Source organism: Takifugu rubripes, chromosome 13 (genome assembly GCF_901000725.2).
Source record: "Takifugu rubripes chromosome 13, fTakRub1.2, whole genome shotgun sequence".
Taxonomy (NCBI): Eukaryota; Metazoa; Chordata; class Actinopteri; order Tetraodontiformes; family Tetraodontidae; genus Takifugu; species Takifugu rubripes.
Window position 1 is genome coordinate 4,209,053 of NC_042297.1, and position 23,259 is coordinate 4,232,311.

The 23,259-nt window shown below is 42.0% G+C and overlaps 1 protein-coding gene across 4 annotated transcripts in view; it reads right to left on the reverse strand.

Moving 5' to 3' along the window:
* The window catches only part of kif13ba (kinesin family member 13Ba), a 28,744-nt gene extending 5,719 nt beyond the window's left edge, over positions 1-23,025 (reverse strand). The window contains exons 1-37 of one of the 4 annotated variants that reach the window (XM_011609525.2): positions 22,968-22,995; positions 22,317-22,469; positions 21,798-22,099; positions 17,101-17,194; positions 12,385-12,397; positions 12,109-12,169; positions 11,925-12,017; positions 11,285-11,465; positions 10,624-10,711; positions 10,278-10,412; positions 7,309-7,421; positions 6,952-7,063; positions 6,612-6,824; positions 6,421-6,531; positions 6,128-6,262; positions 5,401-5,531; positions 5,215-5,301; positions 4,861-5,051; positions 4,502-4,781; positions 4,255-4,417; positions 4,004-4,159; positions 3,765-3,914; positions 3,548-3,673; positions 3,227-3,400; positions 2,947-3,104; positions 2,716-2,848; positions 2,448-2,603; positions 2,276-2,375; positions 2,054-2,180; positions 1,916-1,971; positions 1,713-1,837; positions 1,356-1,631; positions 1,112-1,264; positions 946-1,023; positions 821-871; positions 558-714; positions 6-136 (exon numbers count right to left, since the gene is read on the reverse strand). In XM_011609525.2, the coding sequence (XP_011607827.2) occupies positions 6-136; positions 558-714; positions 821-871; positions 946-1,023; positions 1,112-1,264; positions 1,356-1,631; positions 1,713-1,837; positions 1,916-1,971; positions 2,054-2,180; positions 2,276-2,375; positions 2,448-2,603; positions 2,716-2,848; positions 2,947-3,104; positions 3,227-3,400; positions 3,548-3,673; positions 3,765-3,914; positions 4,004-4,159; positions 4,255-4,417; positions 4,502-4,781; positions 4,861-5,051; positions 5,215-5,301; positions 5,401-5,531; positions 6,128-6,262; positions 6,421-6,531; positions 6,612-6,824; positions 6,952-7,063; positions 7,309-7,421; positions 10,278-10,412; positions 10,624-10,711; positions 11,285-11,465; positions 11,925-12,017; positions 12,109-12,169; positions 12,385-12,397; positions 17,101-17,194; positions 21,798-21,867 (4,578 nt within the window). In that variant the 5' untranslated portion in view covers positions 21,868-22,099; positions 22,317-22,469; positions 22,968-22,995. Of the gene's footprint in view, positions 1-5; positions 137-514; positions 715-820; positions 872-945; positions 1,024-1,111; positions 1,265-1,355; positions 1,632-1,712; positions 1,838-1,915; positions 1,972-2,053; positions 2,181-2,275; positions 2,376-2,447; positions 2,604-2,715; positions 2,849-2,946; positions 3,105-3,226; positions 3,401-3,547; positions 3,674-3,764; positions 3,915-4,003; positions 4,160-4,254; positions 4,418-4,501; positions 4,782-4,860; positions 5,052-5,214; positions 5,302-5,400; positions 5,532-6,127; positions 6,263-6,420; positions 6,532-6,611; positions 6,825-6,951; positions 7,064-7,308; positions 7,422-10,277; positions 10,413-10,623; positions 10,712-11,284; positions 11,466-11,924; positions 12,018-12,108; positions 12,170-12,384; positions 12,398-17,100; positions 17,195-21,797; positions 22,100-22,316; positions 22,470-22,967 lie in introns of those variants that run through there. The other 3 variants (XM_011609527.2, XM_029846567.1, XM_011609526.2) reach the window with 3 other exon arrangements.
* Between the last annotated feature and the right edge of the window lie 234 nt (positions 23,026-23,259).

Sequence of the window (23,259 nt, forward strand, 5' to 3'; positions counted from 1 at the left end):
CTGACCTGCTGGCTGTTTGGAGAAGGCCTCAGCTCCTTCTTGTCATCTCGTGCTGGAAACAAAGACTTGAGCAATTTGGGCATCTGAGGAACGAGCGCCTTAACTGAAAGATAAGAGGCAGCAAGTCCTGAACGACCTGGGAGGGGGGGGGGGGGGGAGGGAGAGGAGTGGAAAGGCAGGAATAAAAGATGTAGAAGAGATGAAAGAGGCAAGAGGGAGATGGCAGGTATGGGCGCAGGAGGAGGAAGTGAAAGATTAACACAGGAAGTTGAAAGCAAATACAAGAAATGGCAAAAATAATCATAATGAGAAAAGAACATTTATATGATCAGAGCAGAGCACCTGGCAACTTTGGAAAAGATAATGAAGAGGAAGATAGCACACATTAGATAATGCAAAGTCTTCCAAAAGGAATGAAAGTAGCCAGGATGGGAGTAAATCGAATAAAGCTGCTTTGTGCATGAAACGGTTGCGTAGAATTTGAGGAATGAGAATCAAGTATGGGATTTCTTACATGATGTGATGCAGAGGAGAGAAGACGCATGATCTTGGGTTACCTTGCTCTGGTTCCTGGTTCTGTGGAGGTGTCATGCCGAAAGGAGCTGGTGCTGAAGAAGGGGACGTGGAATAAGTGGAAGGAGAGGACGCTGGTCGGGGGAGGGTGCGGGGAAACTGGGAAGGAATGAAGATATCCTGCTGACTCTCCCATCGACCCTGAGCAACAACACCAGACACGGAGACATATCCAGAATATTTAAAATCCAAACAGCAACTATACACTACAGAACATCACTGCTATGCCGGGCGCATCGCTGGCTACCTTGTCATCCAGCAGGCAGGTTGTGGAAAGGTCTTGTCTACTTCCTGACAGCTGAATATAGACAGACAGAAAATTGAATGGAATTATCTACTATACCAGATATGATTCTGCATTTGGATTTTTACCCTGTGGACTGAAGGAGAACTCAGGCTCCTTCTGTTGCTTCTCCCTCGGTTTGTCAGCTGCTCCTTCACTGCCACTTCCTGCGAACATTTCCAGTTGGTTAAAATTAGAAAGAAAAGCTGCCACAAACCACCGCCACACTGCTTCTATAACGTTTTCTCCATCTACCTGTCTGAGTCTGTCCAGGGTCAGGATGTTCTCCAGGCTGAGGACACTTCGGAGGTATTTCTCTATAGCCGCCTCATCATCCCCCGACTGGCTGTTGTGTGCACCCGCAGCAAGCCGGGCCAGCATGTCCCTGTCCTCCGAACCTGGCGCATCCTAGATTGACATCGGTTTACATAATGTAGTGGCATTCAAGACCCTTCTAAGATTATTTAGGCAAACTCAGAATATTAACGTCCAAACGTACCTCAGGGATGTTAGAAACCACCTCAAAAGTGACCCCGCAGCCTGGGATGGTACTGCGGGTGGACATCCTTTTGAGAAAGTTGTGTGCAAAACCCTGGCGCCCTGGGTTCACGTTGACACAGATCCGTTTTCTTAAAACAAGCTGCATGTCAGCAGGGTGGCTGAGCTGAACCACAACTCTAACTGTCAAATAAACCCGCTGCTCTGGCCACATCCCCCCACGGCTCAGCTGGGGACACTCGTGGATGGTAGAGTCCCACGAAGCCTCTGCTTTCACCTACAAAGATTCATTTGTTTCAGGAATTTCCCCAACGGACCGAGTTAATTCTTCAGCAAAAACGCTCGACTTCACCCACACCTCACTGTCGTAGTGCTTAACGATCTGGAGGTCAAAGAAGTCGTCCTCATCTTCTCCATTCAGGATAGCGTCCCAACCTCCAGCCTCAGGAACCTCAAACTGGTCTTGTGAACTGAGGTCATCAGCTGCAAAAAAAAAAAGGATTGAAATATCAGACTGCAAAGATGAAAAACATGTTTTATTCTGAAAATGATGGGACATACGTTTCAGATTGAGGAAGATAACAGGAATGTGAGTCTCCATTCCTGGCAAAGGAACCCTGTGAACAAACATAAAGCACTCAATATAAACAATACATACATAACATTTAAGATAAAACCCAATTCTGCCACATGGCTCACCATTCTGCTGGAGCTCCAGGGATGCCACTACCAGCAGAGGGCACCATGACAGCATTTCTCTCCTCTGTTAGAGTCAAACGCCATTCGAGCAGCTGGGACTCCCTCTCTACATCATCCTCTGTCTTTTCTGCGTGTACGGGAATACTCAAACATTAAATATTTCATACAATAATGGCGCAATGAATAGTAAGAGCAGAAGATAACAGTGAAGAGAACTGTTACCTGCTTTGCTCACAAGATTTTGTAGGTGCTGGTCAAGGTATTCCTGTCTCTTGGTCAGAGCTGCCAACCACTGCTTCCGTAAACGTTCCAGGTCTCTTTCCTACAGAGTTCAATACTAGATCATTGATTTCCAGTTTACTAGCAAGTATGCAAAACCTTGGTAGGGACAGACCTGATAGCTGTCCATCTCATAGCCTTCCTGGTTTGACGCGCTGTTTCTGATCTCCACACAACCCACCGACACCGCGAGCACTATCTCTGCTATTAGTGGCATAGTCCCCGAGTCCTGAACCGAACGTACATCTACCTGGATTCGCCTTGACTGACCCTGAATATGATGCAAAAGAGGATAAGCAAAAAGGATGACCCAATTAGAGCAATTGCCTTTAATGCTGATGTACTCCTCCAGGTACAGCTGCTGTGTTTAGGGTGATACCAACCTGCCGAAGCTGGAAGATGCCACCGGTCTCCACATCTCTGGCAGGAACCACTTCCACTGGAACAAAATCTCCATTATCATTAATCTCAAGGATTTGTATCCACATCTCTAAACGACGCATCACTTCACTCCATCTGTACAAAAAAAAGCAGAAAAGTTTAGCATGTTCTTGCAATGGAGGGCCTGGTTTGAGTTATTAGAATGCAAGAGTCAGGGAAATGCATGTTTCTACCGGTCCCGCAGAGTACGTGTCTTGGCCTGGATGATGCCAAGGTCCCACAGGGTGGGGTTTCTCCCTGATTCAGCTTGTCTATGTCCAAACACCTCAATGACAACAGCTCCTTCAGTCAAGTATTCAATAAAATCCTCGCTTACGGACACAGCTAGCTCCTGCAGGATCAGAGATCAGTCTTAAGCCAAGAACATATTTAGTTTTAATTGGTTACTCATGCTTTTATATAACATTATAATGTATTTAACTTGATTCTCCATATCACCGCGCTTCACCTCACCTTGCAGCTATCAAACACCACCATGCAGTGTGGGTCCTTGGTACTGGTGGATGAGGATGGCATGTCAACTTCAGGAGCAACAATGATGGGTTCCTGCTGGTCCCAGAACGTATACTGACAGAAGACGAAGTTAGAGAGGTACTGTGGAAGACCAGTCGCTTGCAGGATCTTAATCTGTAGATTAAACACAAGTTATTTGAATACATTTTCATGAATTTGTAGTTCGGTTACAGTCTCAAAACTATTTTATCCTCAATGATGTGCTGTTTCAAACTAAGATGCTGACACAACTTGATGTGCTCTAATGGGCTGTCATCGTACCATGCAGACCAACTTGCGATCCTGGATTTCAGCATCTTGGTTGTTGTCAGTTTCATCTCCTCCAACGACGCTGTCTTCTAATCCCCCTCCGACCCTCACTACCTCCACATGAAGACGCCCAGCCACCTGGCCCCAAGCAGGAGAGAAAAATTAAGTCTAAGCTTTTTTCTCAAGTCATTCATTAAGGTATTTATTTAAAAAGCCTGTGACCACTAACCTCTCCTTTCTGATTGATAATAGGAACAGCATACTGTAGCTTCACGTCGTAGAATAAACAGGAAAGGAAGACATTTGCAACACCAATCAGGCTGTGGTTTTCCTGCTCATCAAAAAATGGGTCTGCTCGACGGAAGTACGAGCTCATCACCTAAATAAAAAAAATGTGCATGAAATTATCATTTAATTTCCGTTCCAAATAAACCAAGGACACGTGAAAAAATCTTTTAGCTAACTGACAGGGTCGTCCTGGTGATGCGCATGGTAGTCCTGCCACTCCTGGTACAGCTCCCTCATGTCAACCAGGCGATTCTCCATCTTCTCTAGACTCCAAATTTGCTTTCCTCGACAACGACGTCGAACTTGAATTGCTGGCTCACTGAGCACCGCATCTCTCTGCATGCACAGACACGGAGGCAAGGAGGTATTCAGAGAACTTCACTGTGAGCGAGCTCTTGTAACATTACATATATGTAGGTAAGGAGTCAGACCTTGCGGTTGGCATTCAGATTGTCTGACGGGATCTGCAGAGTCACTCTGTATTCCGTATGTCGTTCCAGCTCCTCGGAAATAAAACTGGCCTCCTGTACCAAGAGGTTTGCCCGAACTATCTGCTCCCTCAACCGTCGCAGACTCCTCACTAACACCACCTCCCTGGTGGTGGTGGACAGGGGAGAAAAAGGAAGCTTTAAGTAGTTGTTTAATTAGCATTGACATGCAATGTAAAAATCTTCCCACCTTTCCTCTGTCCACTGTCTCAGTCTGCTCTGAGCACTAGATGAATGACTCATGCCTCCAACGCTGAGTCTCTCCATACTGCGGTAATGAGACTGTTGTCCCGGTCCTTGATGGCCAGACACTGGCTGTCCCGACAGGCCTGTGGACAGTCTGTCTGGATTCAATTTCTTGCGAAGCTGTTGCAGTTCCGACTCATACATCTGTCTCTGTCGCTCTAAAGCAGAGCGCTTCTCCTCTTCATGTTGCCTCTCCAGAGACTGAAGGACAGCCTGCATTGGATCTAATGACACAAAAGTAAAGATATTTAATTAACTCGTGAGAATGCTTTTTCTGTTTTTTGTCCTCTTAAACTCCCTCACCATTATTCCCAAGAGCTTTCATTAGGACCTCTGTCTGGGCGAACTCATAGGAAAAGCTAACTTCACTGGATACTTCGCTGCCTGTGTCGCCATCAGCATCGAGCTGTTCGTTGCTCCCACTGTTCTTCATCATGCCACCCTCGCCCTCATCAGCCTCAGCTCCTCGAGAGCGCCGTTTCGGTAAGTTGATCCTGCAGATAAGATGTCAATTTAGCTGACAAGAGCATTTCCTCTTCAGTAAAAAAAAAAAAATCTTTTCAATTCTAAAGAACATGGATACCCAGTAGAGGGTCAAAAAGCCTTTATGGAAAGTATGAGTGAGTAAAAAAACAAACAAAAAAACAACAAATGTACCGAAAGAAGTGATTATTTCCCCACAGAATTCGGTCCCCGTGATGAAGCTGCAGACCACTAGTTGCTGGAGAACCATTAACACATGTCCTGTAACAGGTGCAATGAAGAGAGCGACATAATCAGTGACAGTGGTCCGTCTGTCTATCGGTATGTCCGTTCAATCATGTGACGCTGAGATTTTTTTACCGTGCGTTAGGGTGGGGTGTGAGGATGACTGCAACATCTGTGGTAATATCAATGACGCAGTGCTCAGCCTGAATACCCATCCCACAGAGCTGGATGTCCTGAGAGTCTGCAGAGCCCACCTTTGTGTGGTCCTACACCACAAACATTAAGATATAAGACATCAGCAAAGCTTCCAAAAATATTGCTTCATCATTTAAAATGTAAGATCTGTTTTTCTTTATCATTAATAGAATTACCGGTATTTATTTTTTAAACTGGATGATTAGCTTAAGAAAGACCTTAAATTATTTTATCCAGTCCATTACAAAAATGCTTATCTATAATAAACATTTTAGGTGTGAATAATGAATATGAATTAAATACTTAAAATTCAGTTTTTAGGAAACAGCCAGATATTATTTTCTAGAGCTGTAGCATCATTTCAACAGCTGTTGAGGGATTTGTAATATTTTTACAACAGGGACATTTTGATTTTTACACTAGTTTACAACTAAACAAACTATGACACTCATAAAGGAAAATATCTGAAATCCGAATTTACATATTCAACAACCTATAAAAGTGAATTCTATTTCTATCCTTAAGAATGTTGTTCAATGATTTGCCTTGAAACAAACTATAAACTCTTAGAACTACCATTTAATAACTTTCCGGTTAGTTCCGTTATTGATATCTGTACACACCAGCTATGTAGGCATTCATTTTGTGTGTGTTGGTATTTATTTACCTTAAGATAATAAACTAGAAGTTCATTAAGGGCTGGATCAGCATTAAGGTTGACGAGAAAACATTTATCGTCTCCAACTTTAATCCCTGAAGACTGCAGAGAAATGCCTAAACTCTCCAACTGCTTCTGACGCTCCTACAGAGAAACAGAGAGAAAATAAAATAAATAAATGATAAAATCATTTCTAAATCCTAACAAAGCTGTATGAAAAGGCAGGTGGTGTTTGGTACACTAGCACAGAACAGAAAGCAAATACATGATAGAGTTTGTGTGTGTGTGTGTGTGTGTGTCACCTGCGCGATCTCCTCAGTTTTACGAAGCTTCTCCTCCCAAGTGACGGTCATTTCTTGGATCAGCTTTTCTGATTCTTCCAGCCGGTCTTTCAGGTCTGGAGCCTTCATAGACTGGGGATTTAAAAACAAGTAAGCAAAGAGGGCTGCAAATCCACGAGGAACACAATAAATTTCAAATTAAAAACCTTTACCTCTGCCTGAGTCAGTTGGTCACGTAGTTTCTCGACTTCCTCTCTCAGCTCTCTGATGATGCGTGCGTTGGGGTCCTCATTAACAACAGCGTGGTTGACTATGTTCTTAGCTCGGTCAGCGTACCGCAGGGTCGAGAGGGTCTCCTCATAATTATCTGCTGCTGGACTCACTGTTGCAACCATTGCTGTGCGACTATTCCCACCAAGACAGTCCTGTTGCAACATGGGAAACATCAAAATGTGACAGGAGGAAGAGAGAAGAAGGGAGAAATGTTGTCCAGTCTTTTTGGGTTAGGGGAATGATGCCAAGTAGATGTAAGTATGTACTGTAAGTATGTACCTTCAGCAGCCAGGTGAGAACAGAGTCTCTGTATGGAACAAATTTGTTCTTGTTTTTAGCTGTTCCCTGTTCAGCTAAGGCAGAGATGACCAGGCCAAGAGTAGTGAGAGATCTAAGCAACACACAAAAACAAAAGAAAGAGCTGTTACGGCCTCATATCCCCATATTGAGTTTCTTCAAGTGTGTACATACATAAGATGTACAGATTTATATATACTCAGTGTTCAGCTCAAGTATGTTTTATCTATGTACGAAAGCAAACTACTCAAAAACTAATAATGGGTCTAATTCACGCACTACTGCCAGGACAGAAAAATAAGGCTGTGCTTAAAATAGACACAAACTGTTTCCACATACTTGTTAATGTTGCTTCCCTCTTTCAGTCTTTCTCCTGCTGCTCCAGTTTTTGCCGCTCGCTCGCTCCCAGCCAAGTCTACCAGACTCAACCGGCTCACCTTCTCCCCACTCGTCTACAAAAGAAAGAAGGCAGAACAGAACCAGGTTGAACTACAGCATTACCTTGAAGTTGTTCATTTATTGTGAATCAGACTACTTTCTGTTCAACTTAATGAGAAGTAATGAACCAAAGCCATCTTTAAACTCATTTGTAGTTTGTGGTGTGACACTGATGGAAGTTTTATGGAGTTCAGCTAAAAATGCCACCACAATAAGAAAATTTAACACGCATCATGCACACAGCAGAATGCCATCATGGGTCTCCATCAGCGAGATTTCAGCTGGAAGCATGTTGACAGCATTTCTGTCTTCTGCTACATGCAGTCACCATTGTATACCTCCTGACTCAATGTCATGAACCAACTAATCCGGAAAAAAACAAACATGAAAAAGCCTTTGGAAACTCAAAAATCTCGGGGATTACCACGAAGATAACAAAAACACCAACACACATCACAAATAAGTGTCTGGATTCCTGAAATATCTCTTCCTCAAAACTGCAGTTGAAATTACTCTTAAACTCTACCCCTCATTTGTACCAAATTGTCAGCATTCATTCTTTTGTTTAGTGGCTGCCGCTGTTTCCTGTCTTGTGTAAATAGATATCGTATCACTGGCTGTACTGGAAAAGATCAGATTTGCTCCAAGCTCCCACGCATGAGAGCTCAGCAGTCAACAGAGCTGAAGGCAACACCAGATATGCATCTACTGTACGACAAACACAGCACATCTGTATCATCATCACCACAGCTCTATAAAAAAGCTTCTTATCTTTACATAAATAATCTGGATTTCTACATTTTAATTTTGGCCTAAAACAGTCAGGTTTTTTTTTTTTTTTACAACTTGTTTTTTTTGTGTCACTGACAATACTTGTAACAACTGATTCACGTTAGTTTTGTGATGGTGATGGAATGAAAGCAACATTTACAAAGTACGCGAATAATCCAATTTTGAACGCTATTGTTTTGTATTAAAGATTAGCTAAAGATTAATAGACACAGAAAGGGTAAAGAATGGTAGCTTTTAGATTAAATAGTACGCGTAGCCTGTAGTATTTGTTGGTATATGATAAAATCAGCTCCACTGATACTGATCTGCCTGTAAGCAGAGTGTTTGTGCAGTCTTAAATGTATGCATGTCCATCCATCAGCTTTGGAAGAATGGAGTGTTGTTAAACGTGTTTAGTTTGCAGATGAAAACATTTGTCTGCATAATTCCAAAACTTTGCAAAATGATACCCAAATCAATAATATAGATAAAAGATCAACACAAAGTCTGTGAAACTCTTCAGCCTCTGAGAAGGCAGCACCTGAACATGTCCAGGGTATAATAGATATGGTATGTGACCTGCTACTGAGCAAAACACACAATGAAAAAATCCCACCTAAATATGCCACACTAAACTGGTTTTAAATTAATTTAAATAAGCGTAGTGAAAAACAGCAATTGCCAAGTGAGAGTGTTATGAAACAGGACCAAAGTCCAGACTGGTTGTACTTTGACTAGCATTTGCTGAGTGACATAAGGCACAAAATTCTGAGGAGCAGATTAGAGTGACTTAATCATGAGGCGTGATACAACTACGGGCGATAGATGATTTAACTCAACAATGCCCCATTAAACGGTACGCAGGGATGATGTCTAATTCCATTACCTGTAGGACATGTTATGCATATCACACAGTTATGGAATTAAAATGATTGTATTTGAAAATAACACTTAAAAGCAGTATTTCATGTAGTAATAACTAATACGACCAGGTTGAGTATTAAAGTAAAACAGGATTCAAGTTCAAATTCAACCTTCATCCAGTTTAAGCTAGGAAGTCAAATGTACAATCAGCAAAATGAGAACACAACAAGACCAGCAAACACCACATGCACATCGTCATCATCATCTTGCTTAGATTAACTGCTGTGAGAAACTGGGAGTAGATCATTTGTCAAAGGCTGCCTGCTTACACATTTAAATGAAAACTAAGCAAAGTAAACTAAATTATAAGCTTTGTTTAACACTGAAGCGTCTCCCACATCCCTACAATTATATGTGTATTCCTCTAAATACCAAGTAACAGTAAAACCATGAATTGGAATCAATTCTAAATGGTCAAATATCAGCTGATCTGCCCTGTATGGAAAGACTTCATCAAACAGGAATTCACTTTGAGGAGACAAAAGTGGTTTAAAGGAGACAGTAAATGAAGCGATACAGGACATGACAAACTGGCTGACTGTCTACTGACTGACATTGGGTGTGCCATGCAAACAGAGATGGCTGCAGTCTCAGCTGACAAACTCAAAGTCATGCTTGTAAATTATTAAGAGAATGAGATGGTGCCAAGTTGGTGCGGAAAAAAAAACGAGGGAGGGTCAGTCATTAATGTCAGAAAGTCACGCAGACGTCACCGTTTTGTTCACAGACCTAAAGAAAGTCTTTAAAATGTGTTAGGTTCTTTTAAATGAGTGCAATAATCACATTTTTGTTCTTTCACAGACAAAACGTCTGTGGCAATAATAACTAAACTATTAATAATACAGATAAAGAGTCCTAAAACCACAATCAGATGATCAAATATACTGGCTATGTTTATAACCACAAGACACTTGCTTTACTGTGCCCGATGACAGCAAATTTAACATTCGATTAAAATTAGCAGATTTTCCTCCCAGCGCTTCCTGTTATACCAGTTGGATGTTTAAGACTCGCTGTGCACAATAATCTGACACTCTAAACCTTCCCAATATTTACTGTTACAAGCCTGCAGTGGTAATAAGAGGTTTAGCCTACATACAAGCTCGGTGAGACTGTAAACAGCATCACTGTTTCTGGTGATAATATTCATACATCCTGTCCAGAACAGATCTTACCCCGGACTGTAGGTCTTTGAGCGTGTGAGTGAGGATGATGTTGAAGACGGCGTGTGACCGACTGCTCTCCTCATTCATGTTGGTGGCAGCCACGGTCCGTGACTTATTCCCCTCTGACATCAGGGACTCGATATCCTATTAAAACGATCATAACAAAACAAAAAAAGAGACTTAAGTTAATACATTCCTGCTAAAGTAATGTTATTATAACATATCAGTGTTATAAAACATCTTGTAATATGTTGTAAACCAAATATGTTGTAAACCAAAAAACATGTAATGTTTTTTGTTGTAATATTTCTTGTTCCTCATTGTCACGGTGGGGAAACGCACACAAATATTTTACCTTGTAGCTGGCAACAGCTAGTCGAGACAGACCATCCACATAAGGGCCCAACACTTTATGCTCCCTCACCCTCAGAGCTTGTCTGCCACTGGAAGAGAGGTGAAGGAGGGTAAATGCACTCAAATAGCATGCAAACTCAGTATTTTCTGCTATAGTTGATAGATTAGAGGTAAGAGAAAATCAGGGGAAGTTGGCTGTTATTTCTGAAAACATCTGTCCCTGGTCAACAGACTGTGCAAAACTCTGGCACTTGATTCAAGCTTCATTCTTTTCCCTTCTGCAGCAAAGTCCATATGGCTGTCAGATGGTCTGCTTCTTTTTTTTTTTTTTTTACTCAGGGTCACACAGAGAGTTAAGGTCAAAGGTCATGTTGTCCTGGTCACAGTTATAGACCAGCGCTCCTGATTTACTACCAACCCACTGGACATGAACTGGAACTAGGCAGTGACACCACAGTAATGTATCTGTCAGGTGCCCGATTCAACACCAACAGAAAACATCCTCAAATGTCAGATAACTCACCAGAAATGAACAAAGTCTATTTTTCATTAAAAAAAAAAGACAGAACATGACTCTGTCCTTATGCGGACTACATCAAATTTTGGTATTAAATGGGGAAACACCTCATCTTTCTGTCTTTCTCATCTACTAAAGTCCTTACCCTTTGGGATCCAGCAGATCTCGGACCTTCTCGTTGTAGATCTCCATGTAGGACACCTCAACAGTGAAGCTCTCCTCCTCCCGCTGTTCTTTCTGCGTTCGATCAAACAAAGCGCTGCAGAGTCGAGGAATCAGACCTGGCTGGTCTCCTGAACCCATCATGGTGTATGACTTTCCCGAGCCTGGTAATAACACACAACATCCATGGGAACGGCGTCTTAATCAAAAGGGCATCCTATTAGATCAGTTGAGAGCAATATAAATTGATGTAGAAACTGATGTGCTAGAGTTAAATTACATGATGCTGGAAAGATGATCTTGAGTCTGTAATTCACTCAGATATTTACAGGTATTTACAGGAAAAACAGCACCGCGGTTCTGTTTATCTGCCATTTACGCAGGAATGATTTATAAAAAAAAATATTGCTCTTTGGGTTTAAAAAATATGTCTAAATGAAAGTCACATTCTTATGTTTTCATGGAATTCTTTAATCAATATATCATATATGAATGATTGTGATAGAGTCAGTGATTGTGTAAATCCACACCAAAATAAATAATTGCAATTTTCAGTTTTTATACATCTTCTATGAAATTCGTTGACATTAGTTTCACACAGACCACAAGCTGATGTTCATTACCAGTTTGTCCATAGGCAAAGATACAGGCATTGTAGCCCTGAAAGGCGTTGTGGAGAAGACTTTCTCCAAGGCACTGGAAGACCACCTCCTGACCTGCATACGCAGACCATCATCAATAAACAACATAGGTTCAGAGAAATTAAATAAATGTGGAAATAAATGTGGATTTAATACTTGCGCTGACCTGCAAATTTCTCTTTTTCCGTCTCATCCATCGACCAAAAGCAGTAATCATAGGCAAAGACCTGGGAAGTAGCACAAAGGATGATTTATGATGATATGATTTATTATAATATTGACTGTGACTTGCATAAATCTTGTAACATATTTCTAGATATGACAAAAGACTATAAAATAAGCAAGCATCTGATATACATCAAATATGTGTGTTTATAGTTTCTAAAATGATTCATAGTGAACTTTGTTTACACAGTGATTATTCCTGTTTGTGTCGTGTTACCTTGGACTGATTCCTGATGATGTGGGGAAGGTCAAGGTCCAGAGCAGCATGGGCAGAGATAAGATGACGACATTTAGTGCACAACTTAGGCAGGAGTGGAGCCATGTCAGAACAGATAGATAATAACACTGTAATCATCATCATCATCTATAGTAAATATAATCGGACCATCAAAGTAAAAGAAAAGGGAGGAGGAAGCTGAATGCCTGCGAGCAAATGGAGACATGTAGAAACACAAAGGCAGAGAGCTCGAGTCACTGGCCTCAGGTTGTTTTCTAACACATTTGTTATCAGAACCACCCGAGTCTGCACGTCTTGCTTGTTTATAACGTGAAATTTACTTCTCCGCATTTGGAATGGGTGTCTGTGCGGCATGGTCGAGGGGATTAGGGTTGGGGAAACTTCTGCTTATGGGCATGTGTCTGTGAAGGGAGGGGGGTAGATCAGGAGCTGTCAGAGGGGATGTGATGGAGTCAGATGGTGGGGTAAAGGGGTCACTGGGTCTCATGCTGTCAGGGAGAGGAAGAAAAATCTGGAAGTTGTACTTGTTGGTTAACATTATAATCCTATTAAAATGCCAGAAAGACTTTATGTGGATAGAAGTGTTGCCTAGAGCACAGGCTGAAGAAGTGTTTCTGGAATAATAGTGTTAATAACGAAGTCCTACAATGAGAGACTGATGCAGGTGTCTCGTCATCCAGAGAGTCTGACCACGATGTACGTGGCGCTATGCCCTGTGGCAACATTAATCACCATCATGTCAGGAGAAAACACTGGAAATGCTGCCAAGCCCAACATCAAACTACTAATAATAATTTAAAAGACTTGTTTATAAAACACCCTACCAATCTTCTAAAGATCAACTTTCAACATGCAATAACTGACTACAGCTAACATAATTCAGTACATTCAGAGCAACTGGCTGATGCTTTTCCTAACGAAATGACAATCAGCATGAGCACATTAGTGTCAGCCATCTGGTAATCTCTGCAATAAAGAGATTGACTGAAATATGACATTAGCGTCCCTGAGGGCATGAACTCATAAACACGGAGGGCTGCAAAGTGGTAACTGTTCTACAAAAGTGGACAGTTTTTTTGTAAGAGCCCTTTAAATCGAAAAGGTTAACCTTCCGTGCACATTCTCTCCTCTTAAGGCTTTTACAGAAGTCTATACAATTACAGCTGTCAACATCTCGTCCTTCCAGCACAGTTGCCCATGTCTTGCAATCATATGCCAGTTAGTCAGGCAAAAGACCAATAAACCAATGAGAAGAGCCAACGAGGTAGTCAGGAGGGCCAAAACCCCACCTCACATCTCTTTGTCCCTCCTCCCTCACAGGCTCCTCCACACCGATCATCGTCATCATTTAAAAAATAACTTAATGCATGGCTGCTCTCCCCCTTTCTCCCACTCGCGTTGCCCTTCCCTCTGTGGTATTCCATTTATTTTTTGTCTAGGAACGTACCATCCAGGCTGTTTGGGGGGGGCTGGAGGATGGGGAGGAGGCGAAATGGCTGCCGAAGGGGTTATGAAAGAGAGAAACTGAGCCCAAGACTGGAATGTTGAGCTGAGGTAGTAACAGTAGCTGCTAAGACATGAGATCAGCGCATACTGCAGTGACACTATATGTCAGATCATACTGCAGTGACACTATATGTCAGATCTTCCTATACTGTAAAGATGACATATGGCAGACAACCGAAACATCCACCCACCAAAGAACTGAATGTACTGGCGACATAAAACTGGTTCTGTCAACCACGTTACAGCTAGAACTCATCATATAGTCTAAACATGGCTTCAGTACATTACTGGTAGTTAATTATATGAATTTATATATATGTCAAACATTCAGAAAATGCAATAAACAGTAAAACGCCAGATCGACCACACACGCAATTCATTTATTATCAAATACATTTATTTTAACTAAAAAATAAATGCATTTGATAATTGCTTGGCAATGGATTCACTATGATTTTTAAGCTGAAATTCTATAGGTTATTTAAAGTTAGTCCATATGCAAACAAAAAGCAAACCTGTGACATGAGACTGGGCATAAATTACATGGAGCACTGAAGTACAGTGAAACTACCCTTGATTAAGTGCCCACAAAACATAAACTCTAACCTCATTCAGTATTTAGGTCAAGCTACATTTATGACACATGTCAGCTGTTTATTTAGATCGATGCTGTCATACTAGCTTATAAAAGCAAATAATTGACTAGTACGTCAGACTCCACAGAGATGGGGACAATATACAGTAAGAGAAGCGCTAAACTTAAAAATGCTGATTCCCATCATTCAAAAATCCTCAACGTGGTGCCGTTCTTATTTTTGTTTAACGTCATGAAAACAAAGCTAGCTGCATTTTTGACCCCGACATGTGACAGCAGTGAGATCATTGTCAGAGTGTGTCAATGTCTCATTTGAGCAGGCCAAACAACCTGAAGCTGCCGTCCAAATCTGTTGACCGCATGGCTGCAGGGAGGCTAGCTGGCAGGTCATCACACAGCCTGGAACACAGTGCACAGGCTCCACGGGGCAGGGCATCAGAAGGTCGGGTGCGAGAACTCTAAAGACGCCAATGTTTGTGAATGTGATATGACACAATTCATCTACACCCTCCAGAGAATCTTAGTGGAATCTGAAACCCTCTAGATGAACAGCCAGTAGGGGTACATTTACAGATGCTAATTTCCTGCCGTTCTCGGGACCTGCTCCTGCAGAAACCCTTAAAACCAGAAGCTTTGGCCTTGCTGAACTTCATCACCATCATTAGGTGCTGCAGAGATAGTCCTGCTGCATTCAAGCACAGCTCAGATGGGGCTTGCAGGGCAACTGTAGCAATCAGTGCCATAAAACCAGTGCTAAAACGAGCAAAATATTCAACCTTTTCTAACAAGCCGTCACCACAGTGAGTCACCAGCGGTGGCAGTGAGGAGTTTAGGCTTGTATGGACAAACATTCCTGCTGGAAAAACTGAATCAGATACAGTACCAGGACACACCACTGACGAGCACCGTGGGCAAAACGGATCAGCTGAAGCTGCTCAACACTTACATGAATGAAAATGGGGAAAAAGGAACACTATATACAATAAAAGTACATATTCTGTTTATTCAGAAACACAACAGAATAGTCAGAACTCAACTGGCAACATAAAATTAAAAAAAACTTGACAAATCAAAGTTTAATTTACTTTATCCTAATGAAATCCACAGAATAATCCTTTCATTACTGTTTACAACCCCTCCAAAAACACAGTTTGCAGACATTTTTGAAACTGCACAGTTCCCTGCTTTATATTTCCAGTTAGGAAGTCACAAAGCAAGACTACACATAATGGCACATCTTTTATCTATTCTTGAAATTAAATTAGCTCTGCAAACAGCTCTTCACTGTTTTCCTAAGCCAATAATTTTATTATATTATATTTTATTGGATATGGTGTCACATCAGCTGTAATTTCAGTCAGTCTGGATGCTACAGCCGTGGTTCACGTAGTCTGAATCTGAATCCCTACGCACAAACCAAAGGTATCCGGCTAATGCCGATGCAATCAGACACCTGATCTAAAGTACAAGTACAATTCCTCTGTTAGCAACTTCACCAAGACAACAAAATGCTAAGTTACGGACATTTCTCTAATGTCACCAGCATCGGCAGAGCTGCAGGCAGATCGTCCCTTCCCTCTTTGTCACAGAAACAAGGGCTCAGTTTGATTCAGCTCTTGTTCTAATGTTCATAAAAGTCACCAGGAGAAGTTTATGGTCGACAGATGCTTCAGAACATGAGGGGTTTCCCCCTCGTTTCTATCTTCCACTCGCTCTGGAAGGGGCTCCGCGGTCACCAAAAGCGACCCGGTGTTAACCTCCCCCTGTGTTGCTAAGGAAACGGAAGAGCTGAGAAAAAGGGAGGAAGTCGGGCAGCAGGGAGTTACGACCTAACAGAATGAGAAAAGAAGAGCGGAGTCTGCCTTTTTATGCAACAGTGTCTCTGGCTGCCTCTGTTCTGGGTTTATGCCGAACCCAGGTGTCAATCAGACACGTCTCGTCTTCTCAAAGCAGCCAAAGCTGATGCGTCATAATACGTCCTTTGGTGGGAGGTTCGAGACCCGGAGAGGACTCAGTGTTGCTCACAAACAGCAGCTGGTTGGCAGGATGGAAACCAGTGAATGCAAGAACACAGGCATTAGCTGAATTACTCAGCTTCCTGCTTAAACATACAGATAAGCAAATCACTTTTTTTTTTTTTACACTGCTCTATTATTTTAACTAGTTAACCACTCTGAGCGAATATTTTTATAAAGTGCTACTTAAGGGACTTAAATATCAATTGTTGAATAAGCTATCAGTGGAGGCAAAGATAAATCACACACAAATTCTGAGGAAAGTTCCAGAACTCTGAGGTGAAGCTTTTAAATTAGAAATAAGTTCAGGAACAAACTGCAGCCATTGTCTCATTAAAATACATACATTAACCAATGGGGTTAACACAATAAACTTCATGTGCTGAGAGTCAAGACCTGTAGCGCCCTGCCCTCAGTCCCTCTGTCCTGCGCCAACATGTGTTAAATCAGTCGGGAGGAATCCACTAAGGAGTCAATTCTCTTGCATTACAACTCAAGACAGGGTGTTTCCAATAATACACTAGCAAATCTGGCATAATAATAATGAGTAACAAGAGAATAAATGGTGTGGAAACGTACCTGGAGTCTCCTTTGCCCAGGTTAAGAGAGGAAGGATGGAGGATCGTCTGGTTCTTCACCATCTCCACAACACATTTAGTGTTTAACTCCTTTTCTGTTGAACAGAAACATGGATTTTTACAAAGAAATTAGTCCAACAACCATGAAAACATACAACCACGATCATCATCAAAAGAGTATGCCTAACTGGAAAGAGACGGGAAAAGACACTGGCATGTTATCAATACTATCTGGGATGTTGAATTTCCTGTAAATTAGAAAAAAAAATGGACTAAATGTTGATACAGTCATCACAAAAAGGAACTTATATGTGGACGAAAGAGCCAATACAGATGAAAAGTAACATCTAATCAATTGTGTCTCTCATTTACGTAATTTCTAATAGTTTAACTTAGTTTCATACTGGAATCTGCACAGCCTTCAAAAAGATGCCATGCTGTGAAAGGGACCAGTGACAGAACTGGAAAATAACTTGAACCGCGCTGGAAAATCCTGAGCTTTCACCATTCAGCTGGGTTGCCAGTGAGAACATATGATGCTTGTCTGCCAAAATGGCCTGGGCATCCACATCCTGGCAGAGCTGGCCCAGAAACTTTCCCCTGCCTGAGAACACCTTTGTTTACCCTGGGAGCCATGGAAAGACAGCTGAAGACTGATTCCTGTAATATCCTGAATCAAATATATTGTACGGTGCCATTTATGTTGGTCGAAGCTGAATTTCAACATGAAAAATAGCTAATAGTAGAAAGAAAGAAATCATCTTGCATGGGTACAAGCAGAATCTTGTCAGTAATAAGGTGTGAACCCAGACGTTCCAAATGTTCAGCATTTATCAACAGAAAGATCTTAAACTATTTCCAACTATTGCCCAATCCCAACTAAAGTGATTTGAACTCTTAGCACCCACCTTTAAATACTTATTCTGCAATAAAAACAATTCAGGCTAGAATTTATTGTTGATTCATTCCTATATTGACTTCAAGGGTAATCAATAAGATAATATCCCATTTAGGGTAATTATTTAGTGCCGTTTAACCGGGCTGGTATGGATTCATATAACATAACATGATTGTTCTGCTCCAAGTAAGGAAATTCAGTGATGATTTTTATTCCACAGAGAGGTCAGAGGTCAGTGGTAAAACAGTATCATTGGAAAAGTTGTCATGGAACACTAGAGAGAAGAGCGTATAATAAATAAAGCCTTAACCTGGAGCTCATTTTCAGCTCTTCTGTTTTAACACATCATCATTGTGTTTGAATGAGAACAGGAAACAATCTCAAGTTTCACTTCCTATGGCCTGGCTGGGCTGCCAGAGCAGCACTCTGCACGAGGCCTTCTTGGGGCCCGGTTTTGTGACCCTAAAGGATCAGGGGGTGTGGCTGGATTTGAGGCTTGTCCCACGCAAGTATTTACACAACTGTGTGATGTCACTGAGATTATTGTACTGCTCCGGATGAATATTTACCATTCCTGAGCCGGACCAGTAAAGCCAAGCTGACCAGAAGCAGCACCAAGTGGATCTCCTGGACTTTGCCAGTATAAACTGTGCACGAGTGTCTTCTTCGCCAAATGTTAACTTATTTAATGCCCTTCATTTTTTACTTAGCATGACAGGAAAAACTAGGCCAAACTGTCTGTTCAGAGAGCTGCAGGTCAGGATTGTGGAATCTTGGAGTCAAAGGTCAGAGGACCTGACTCACTGCTGTCAGGGACCCCACAAAACACAACAAAGCAAGCAGAGCTGACGGAGAAGGGGGGGGGGGGACAAAGAGACAGTTAGCATGACAGATGACGGGCTTCTCTTTTCCTGTTGCCGTCTACATTACCCATGAGTCTCCAGTGCTGAAGCTGTACTTCCTGATGACCAGAGGGGAAAGTGTGACACTGAATGGATGGGAGAATAAATGCATTGTTCCCTGCCTTTCCTTTCTCTCCATGACCAGTTCCCACTTTCCCCCAACCTTCTCTTTAGTTCTGTCTTGAACTACCGGCGGTGTCACTGTTGCTGCGCCTGGTATTCTTCGAAGTCCAGCCCATGGGAACACGGACCATTACGCAACATTGGCAAATATTCATTCAGACTCACTCCCTTCCGGCCTTTGTCTAACTCTGCAAAACCCACCACCACCACCACTCCTCTTCAACCTCTGATACAGAAAGGGTCGTCGGACTGAACCGTTTAGAAGCTCACGCCACATGTGGCACTCAGAGGTCAGTCACAACACCTGCCGGGAGCAGGTGGAGTCAAACAGGCGGGAATTCTCATGGTTCCCGCTGCCGCACCAAATGCAAAAAAAATACAAGTTCTTGTGAGGTGGTTGGTAACAAGTTACTAACTACTAACAAGTAGGTTACCTGCAACATAATTTTACTCTTATTCCCTAACACTGGGCTACACTCCAGCCGCTACTTTTCTTGTAATACAAATATAATCATTAGCGATGCTTTATGATGCCAACTGTGTTCCACCAATCAGATATAGCCACTGTAATCACATGAATCAGTTTAACCAATCAAAAGAAGCTATGCTGTCATATGACTACATACAAACTTAGTCTTTTTTTTGCTGCAGTTAAGTGGGTGCTAGCCACATTAGGTAAAAGAATCAGTCTTAAAAATGTGTCTTTTATACTGTAAAGGCCATTCTAGCATATGTAAACATTTTATTAAATGGTACCCTAAAGGAAGCAGAACACAATACATTTAAATGGAGGACTGAATTAGTGTTAGCTACCAACTGTTGCTCGTTATGAATGGTGGAAATGGTTTTGTTAACTGACAACAATTGACTCCAGTATTTATAGTCAGAAACTGGTTAGAAAACATCACATCAATTTTTACTTTTTTTTTTTACATTGCTTTATTCAATGTAGCAATGTTATTCTATATAATTAGCATTTACAGTAGCATAAAATACTCAGACTTGTTCAGCTGGATAAGAAGTTACTCCTCAAAAATCTGACATTAATTAAGATAACTTTGACTGGAACTGGAATGTGTGATGATGAGTTTGGTGCAGAGCTTAACCGCTACAGCCCCTGTGGTAACAGAGGCTTTCCCCCGACCAGATGAAGCCGTATGGAGAGATAACAGATTCCCACAGAAAGAGCCGCCTATGAACGGTAAATGTTGTTATTGGAGGTAGTGAACGTAGGTGAAACAGACCCACATCCCCTACTGTAGTTATTGGTTCCACAAGCTTTATGTTGTGAAAAAGGGAAGTTTGGAAATGTTGGTTTCTTGTGTTTTGGTTTGTCATTTTGCATTTGACACAATAACTAACCTATTTTTAATCTTTTAATGTATTAAATGTAAACACCAGAATTTGTATTTTTGTCCGTTTGATTACATAACTTCAAAAATAAATCAGATATTACTGAGTACCAGTAGTCTTTTTGCTGAATACTTTTTACTCTTCCTTGAGTAATTTTTGGGATGGCTACTTTTTTAACTATCTACCATATTATTTGGAAGTAGTGCGACTCTGAATTGAGTTAAATTTTTAGTTACTCTACCCACCTCTGCACGCAACACCGTGGGGAAATTGCACAGTTTTCCCAAGTAGGAAAACCGAGAGGAGAAATGGAATGAAAAGGACGGACTACTTTTGGACAATTTTGCCTCAATTAAACAAGCATCCAGCTCCTTCAGTAAATCATGAATGTGGTTGCCTAGACACAAACCTCACGATTGCCTTTTGCTGTGTCAGCAACAGTGAAGCTGTAATACAGCTGTTAAGTTCCAGTAAAGCCTCCGTGGATCCAAACCTGTGTGAACTGAAGTGAAATTCCTCCACAGCTAATCTCCAGCTTGCGCATTTTTGTGAACTGACTCAGGCTCATTGTTCAGAAACAGAAACACGTGGGATTATTGTGTGTCTACAACAACTGTCTGACTGTCTATCTACTCTGCACTTGTTCCAGTTCGTTGGAAACATCCGCCTATAGGAAAAATCAGTGCGGCGATCCAACAACTGTCCAGGTCAGCTAGATACATGTGATCTATCCTGCCATTTGTCCCACAAAATTTTCAACTCTCCCCCCAACAAAACAGGATCTGGCAGTTAACCAGGAAAAGTCATCTGTGCATGACCACATGCTGAGTTATCAGAACACTAAATGGGTCAAAATGCTTTTGTCAGCCAGTCTTTATTTTCCTAAAGTACAACTGAGGGTGTAAACATAATCAGGCAGCAACGTCAGACACATGACCTCGTACCTAAAAACCTTTTAACACTTGTGTGCACTGATGCCCCTGAGTGGTTTACTGACACACTGCTATTGTCCCCATTAAGTCAAACCGAACTACAGGTCTTCTGTTGGACAGCTCGTCAAAGCCTTTCTGTCACACGTGAAGCCAAGATGCCACCGGCACCAGCATCAGAAGGTGAGAAAGAAAAGGCATCTTCAACGACCATTTCTAAAAGAAGCTCTGTGACAACATAGTGAATTGGTATCATGCAGAGAAGCCGGGCTACAGACTTCCCTGTGCAGAAGCTCATTCCACTAAAAGGTAATGCATCTGACTGGTATCCCATTCCGGGAAAATTAGTAAGCTTTATGGAAGCGCTCATGTGGCTGTCTGGTGATGATGATGAACGCAAGTGGTCCCTGCATCACATCAATCCGACTGTCTGCGCATCAATGAGCTGCTATTCTGTGCATGCGAGCCATCGGAGTAAACCATCATCACTCACCTCTCCGATTCATGGGCCGTACACGAACAGCCACCTTGACATTGGAGTCGTCCAGACTGGGCTCCCCCATCCTGACTCTTCCTCTGAGATGAGAAGGTAACGCCGATCCAAAAGAAACCAGCTCTTCAGATAAACGAGCATCCAAGATGTTGCCCTCGCCGAACTGACGGCCAGCTAGCGGCGTTCAGGTCTGCTCCATAGGCTGGGCATGTCTCCTGCAAGAAAACGCCTGGGTAAAAACCCGCTAATTATCTCCTGCAGCTCATGGTCCAGGTAATTCGGAATCCTTGCGCAGGTGGAGGCTGCAAAGGAGATAAGAGAAATGTAAATTGCAGAGGCCATGAGAGCAGCTGCTGGATGTGACTGAGCAAACATATGCTATCTGCAAGTCAAAAGCGAGCTAGCCAGCTAATTTGCCTGACAAACTGGGGACAAGCAGGGAAGAAGCAATTGATTTCCGCGAGCGACCATTTACCTACAAAACATCTCCAGATACTACCCGGGTTTCGAGCTACATACCATGGTGAAATCATCCCAGAAATGACACCGGTTAAGCCACATGGACAACCGTCTACAGCGTCCTCAAACCCGCCTGGCAGTCATCTGAAGCCACCCAAAGGAATCCAGTGTCCTCCCTCGGTGTCAAGCTAGCAGCAGCTAGCAGCATCCGCCCTTCCGGCCAAATATAAGCTTACTAAATTAAAAGCTCCTCCGTTAGACACACCAAATCCCTAAGACTAATATTGCTGGCTAAGTTTAAAGTTGTGTGAATCTGAATATAAATCACGTCGATGTTTATATTATGTGTGTTTACATTTCCAGTCTCTACACGGTCACGAAGGTTGGGGACAGACATTTAACTGGCTATAATACTATTACAAATGATTTTTAAGAACACCACGGGTGAAATTAGGTTCACTTTAGTGGCTCTAATTCATCAGGAGTGGAACCACTCTGCTCACTCACAGCTCTACTCGTTTCCACAGGGAGGGGGCAGATTTTATGGTGTACCGCCCCAGCCGTTGACCGTTAACTGTCAAGTAAAGGTTTAAAGGTCCAAGATCCCACAAGTCTTAGTTAATTTTAAATAGTTACTATCGGTGTGTCCCTTCATAACAACTAGTCCTACTGTTATTATCATACAGAATATCAGATACATGAGCCTCTTACCCGATATGTCCAAGACTCCAGACAGTCACGCGACACTTCCGTTGTCAGTCGTCAGTGGACTACATTTATTACGCATTTCCGTTTATACCTTTTCAAAATAAATCATCGTACTTCACGTGAGAAAAGTTACCTTTCTGCACTCCGAAATGCTACAGACAACGTATAAAGCAAAGGTCGTACTCGAATCAGTAACACACTTTTAGAATCATACTTATTAAAAATAAAATTAGAGGGGGGATTTATAGATAGAACTTGTTAAAACTTAATACTGACATTTGCACTGCTTTGCGAA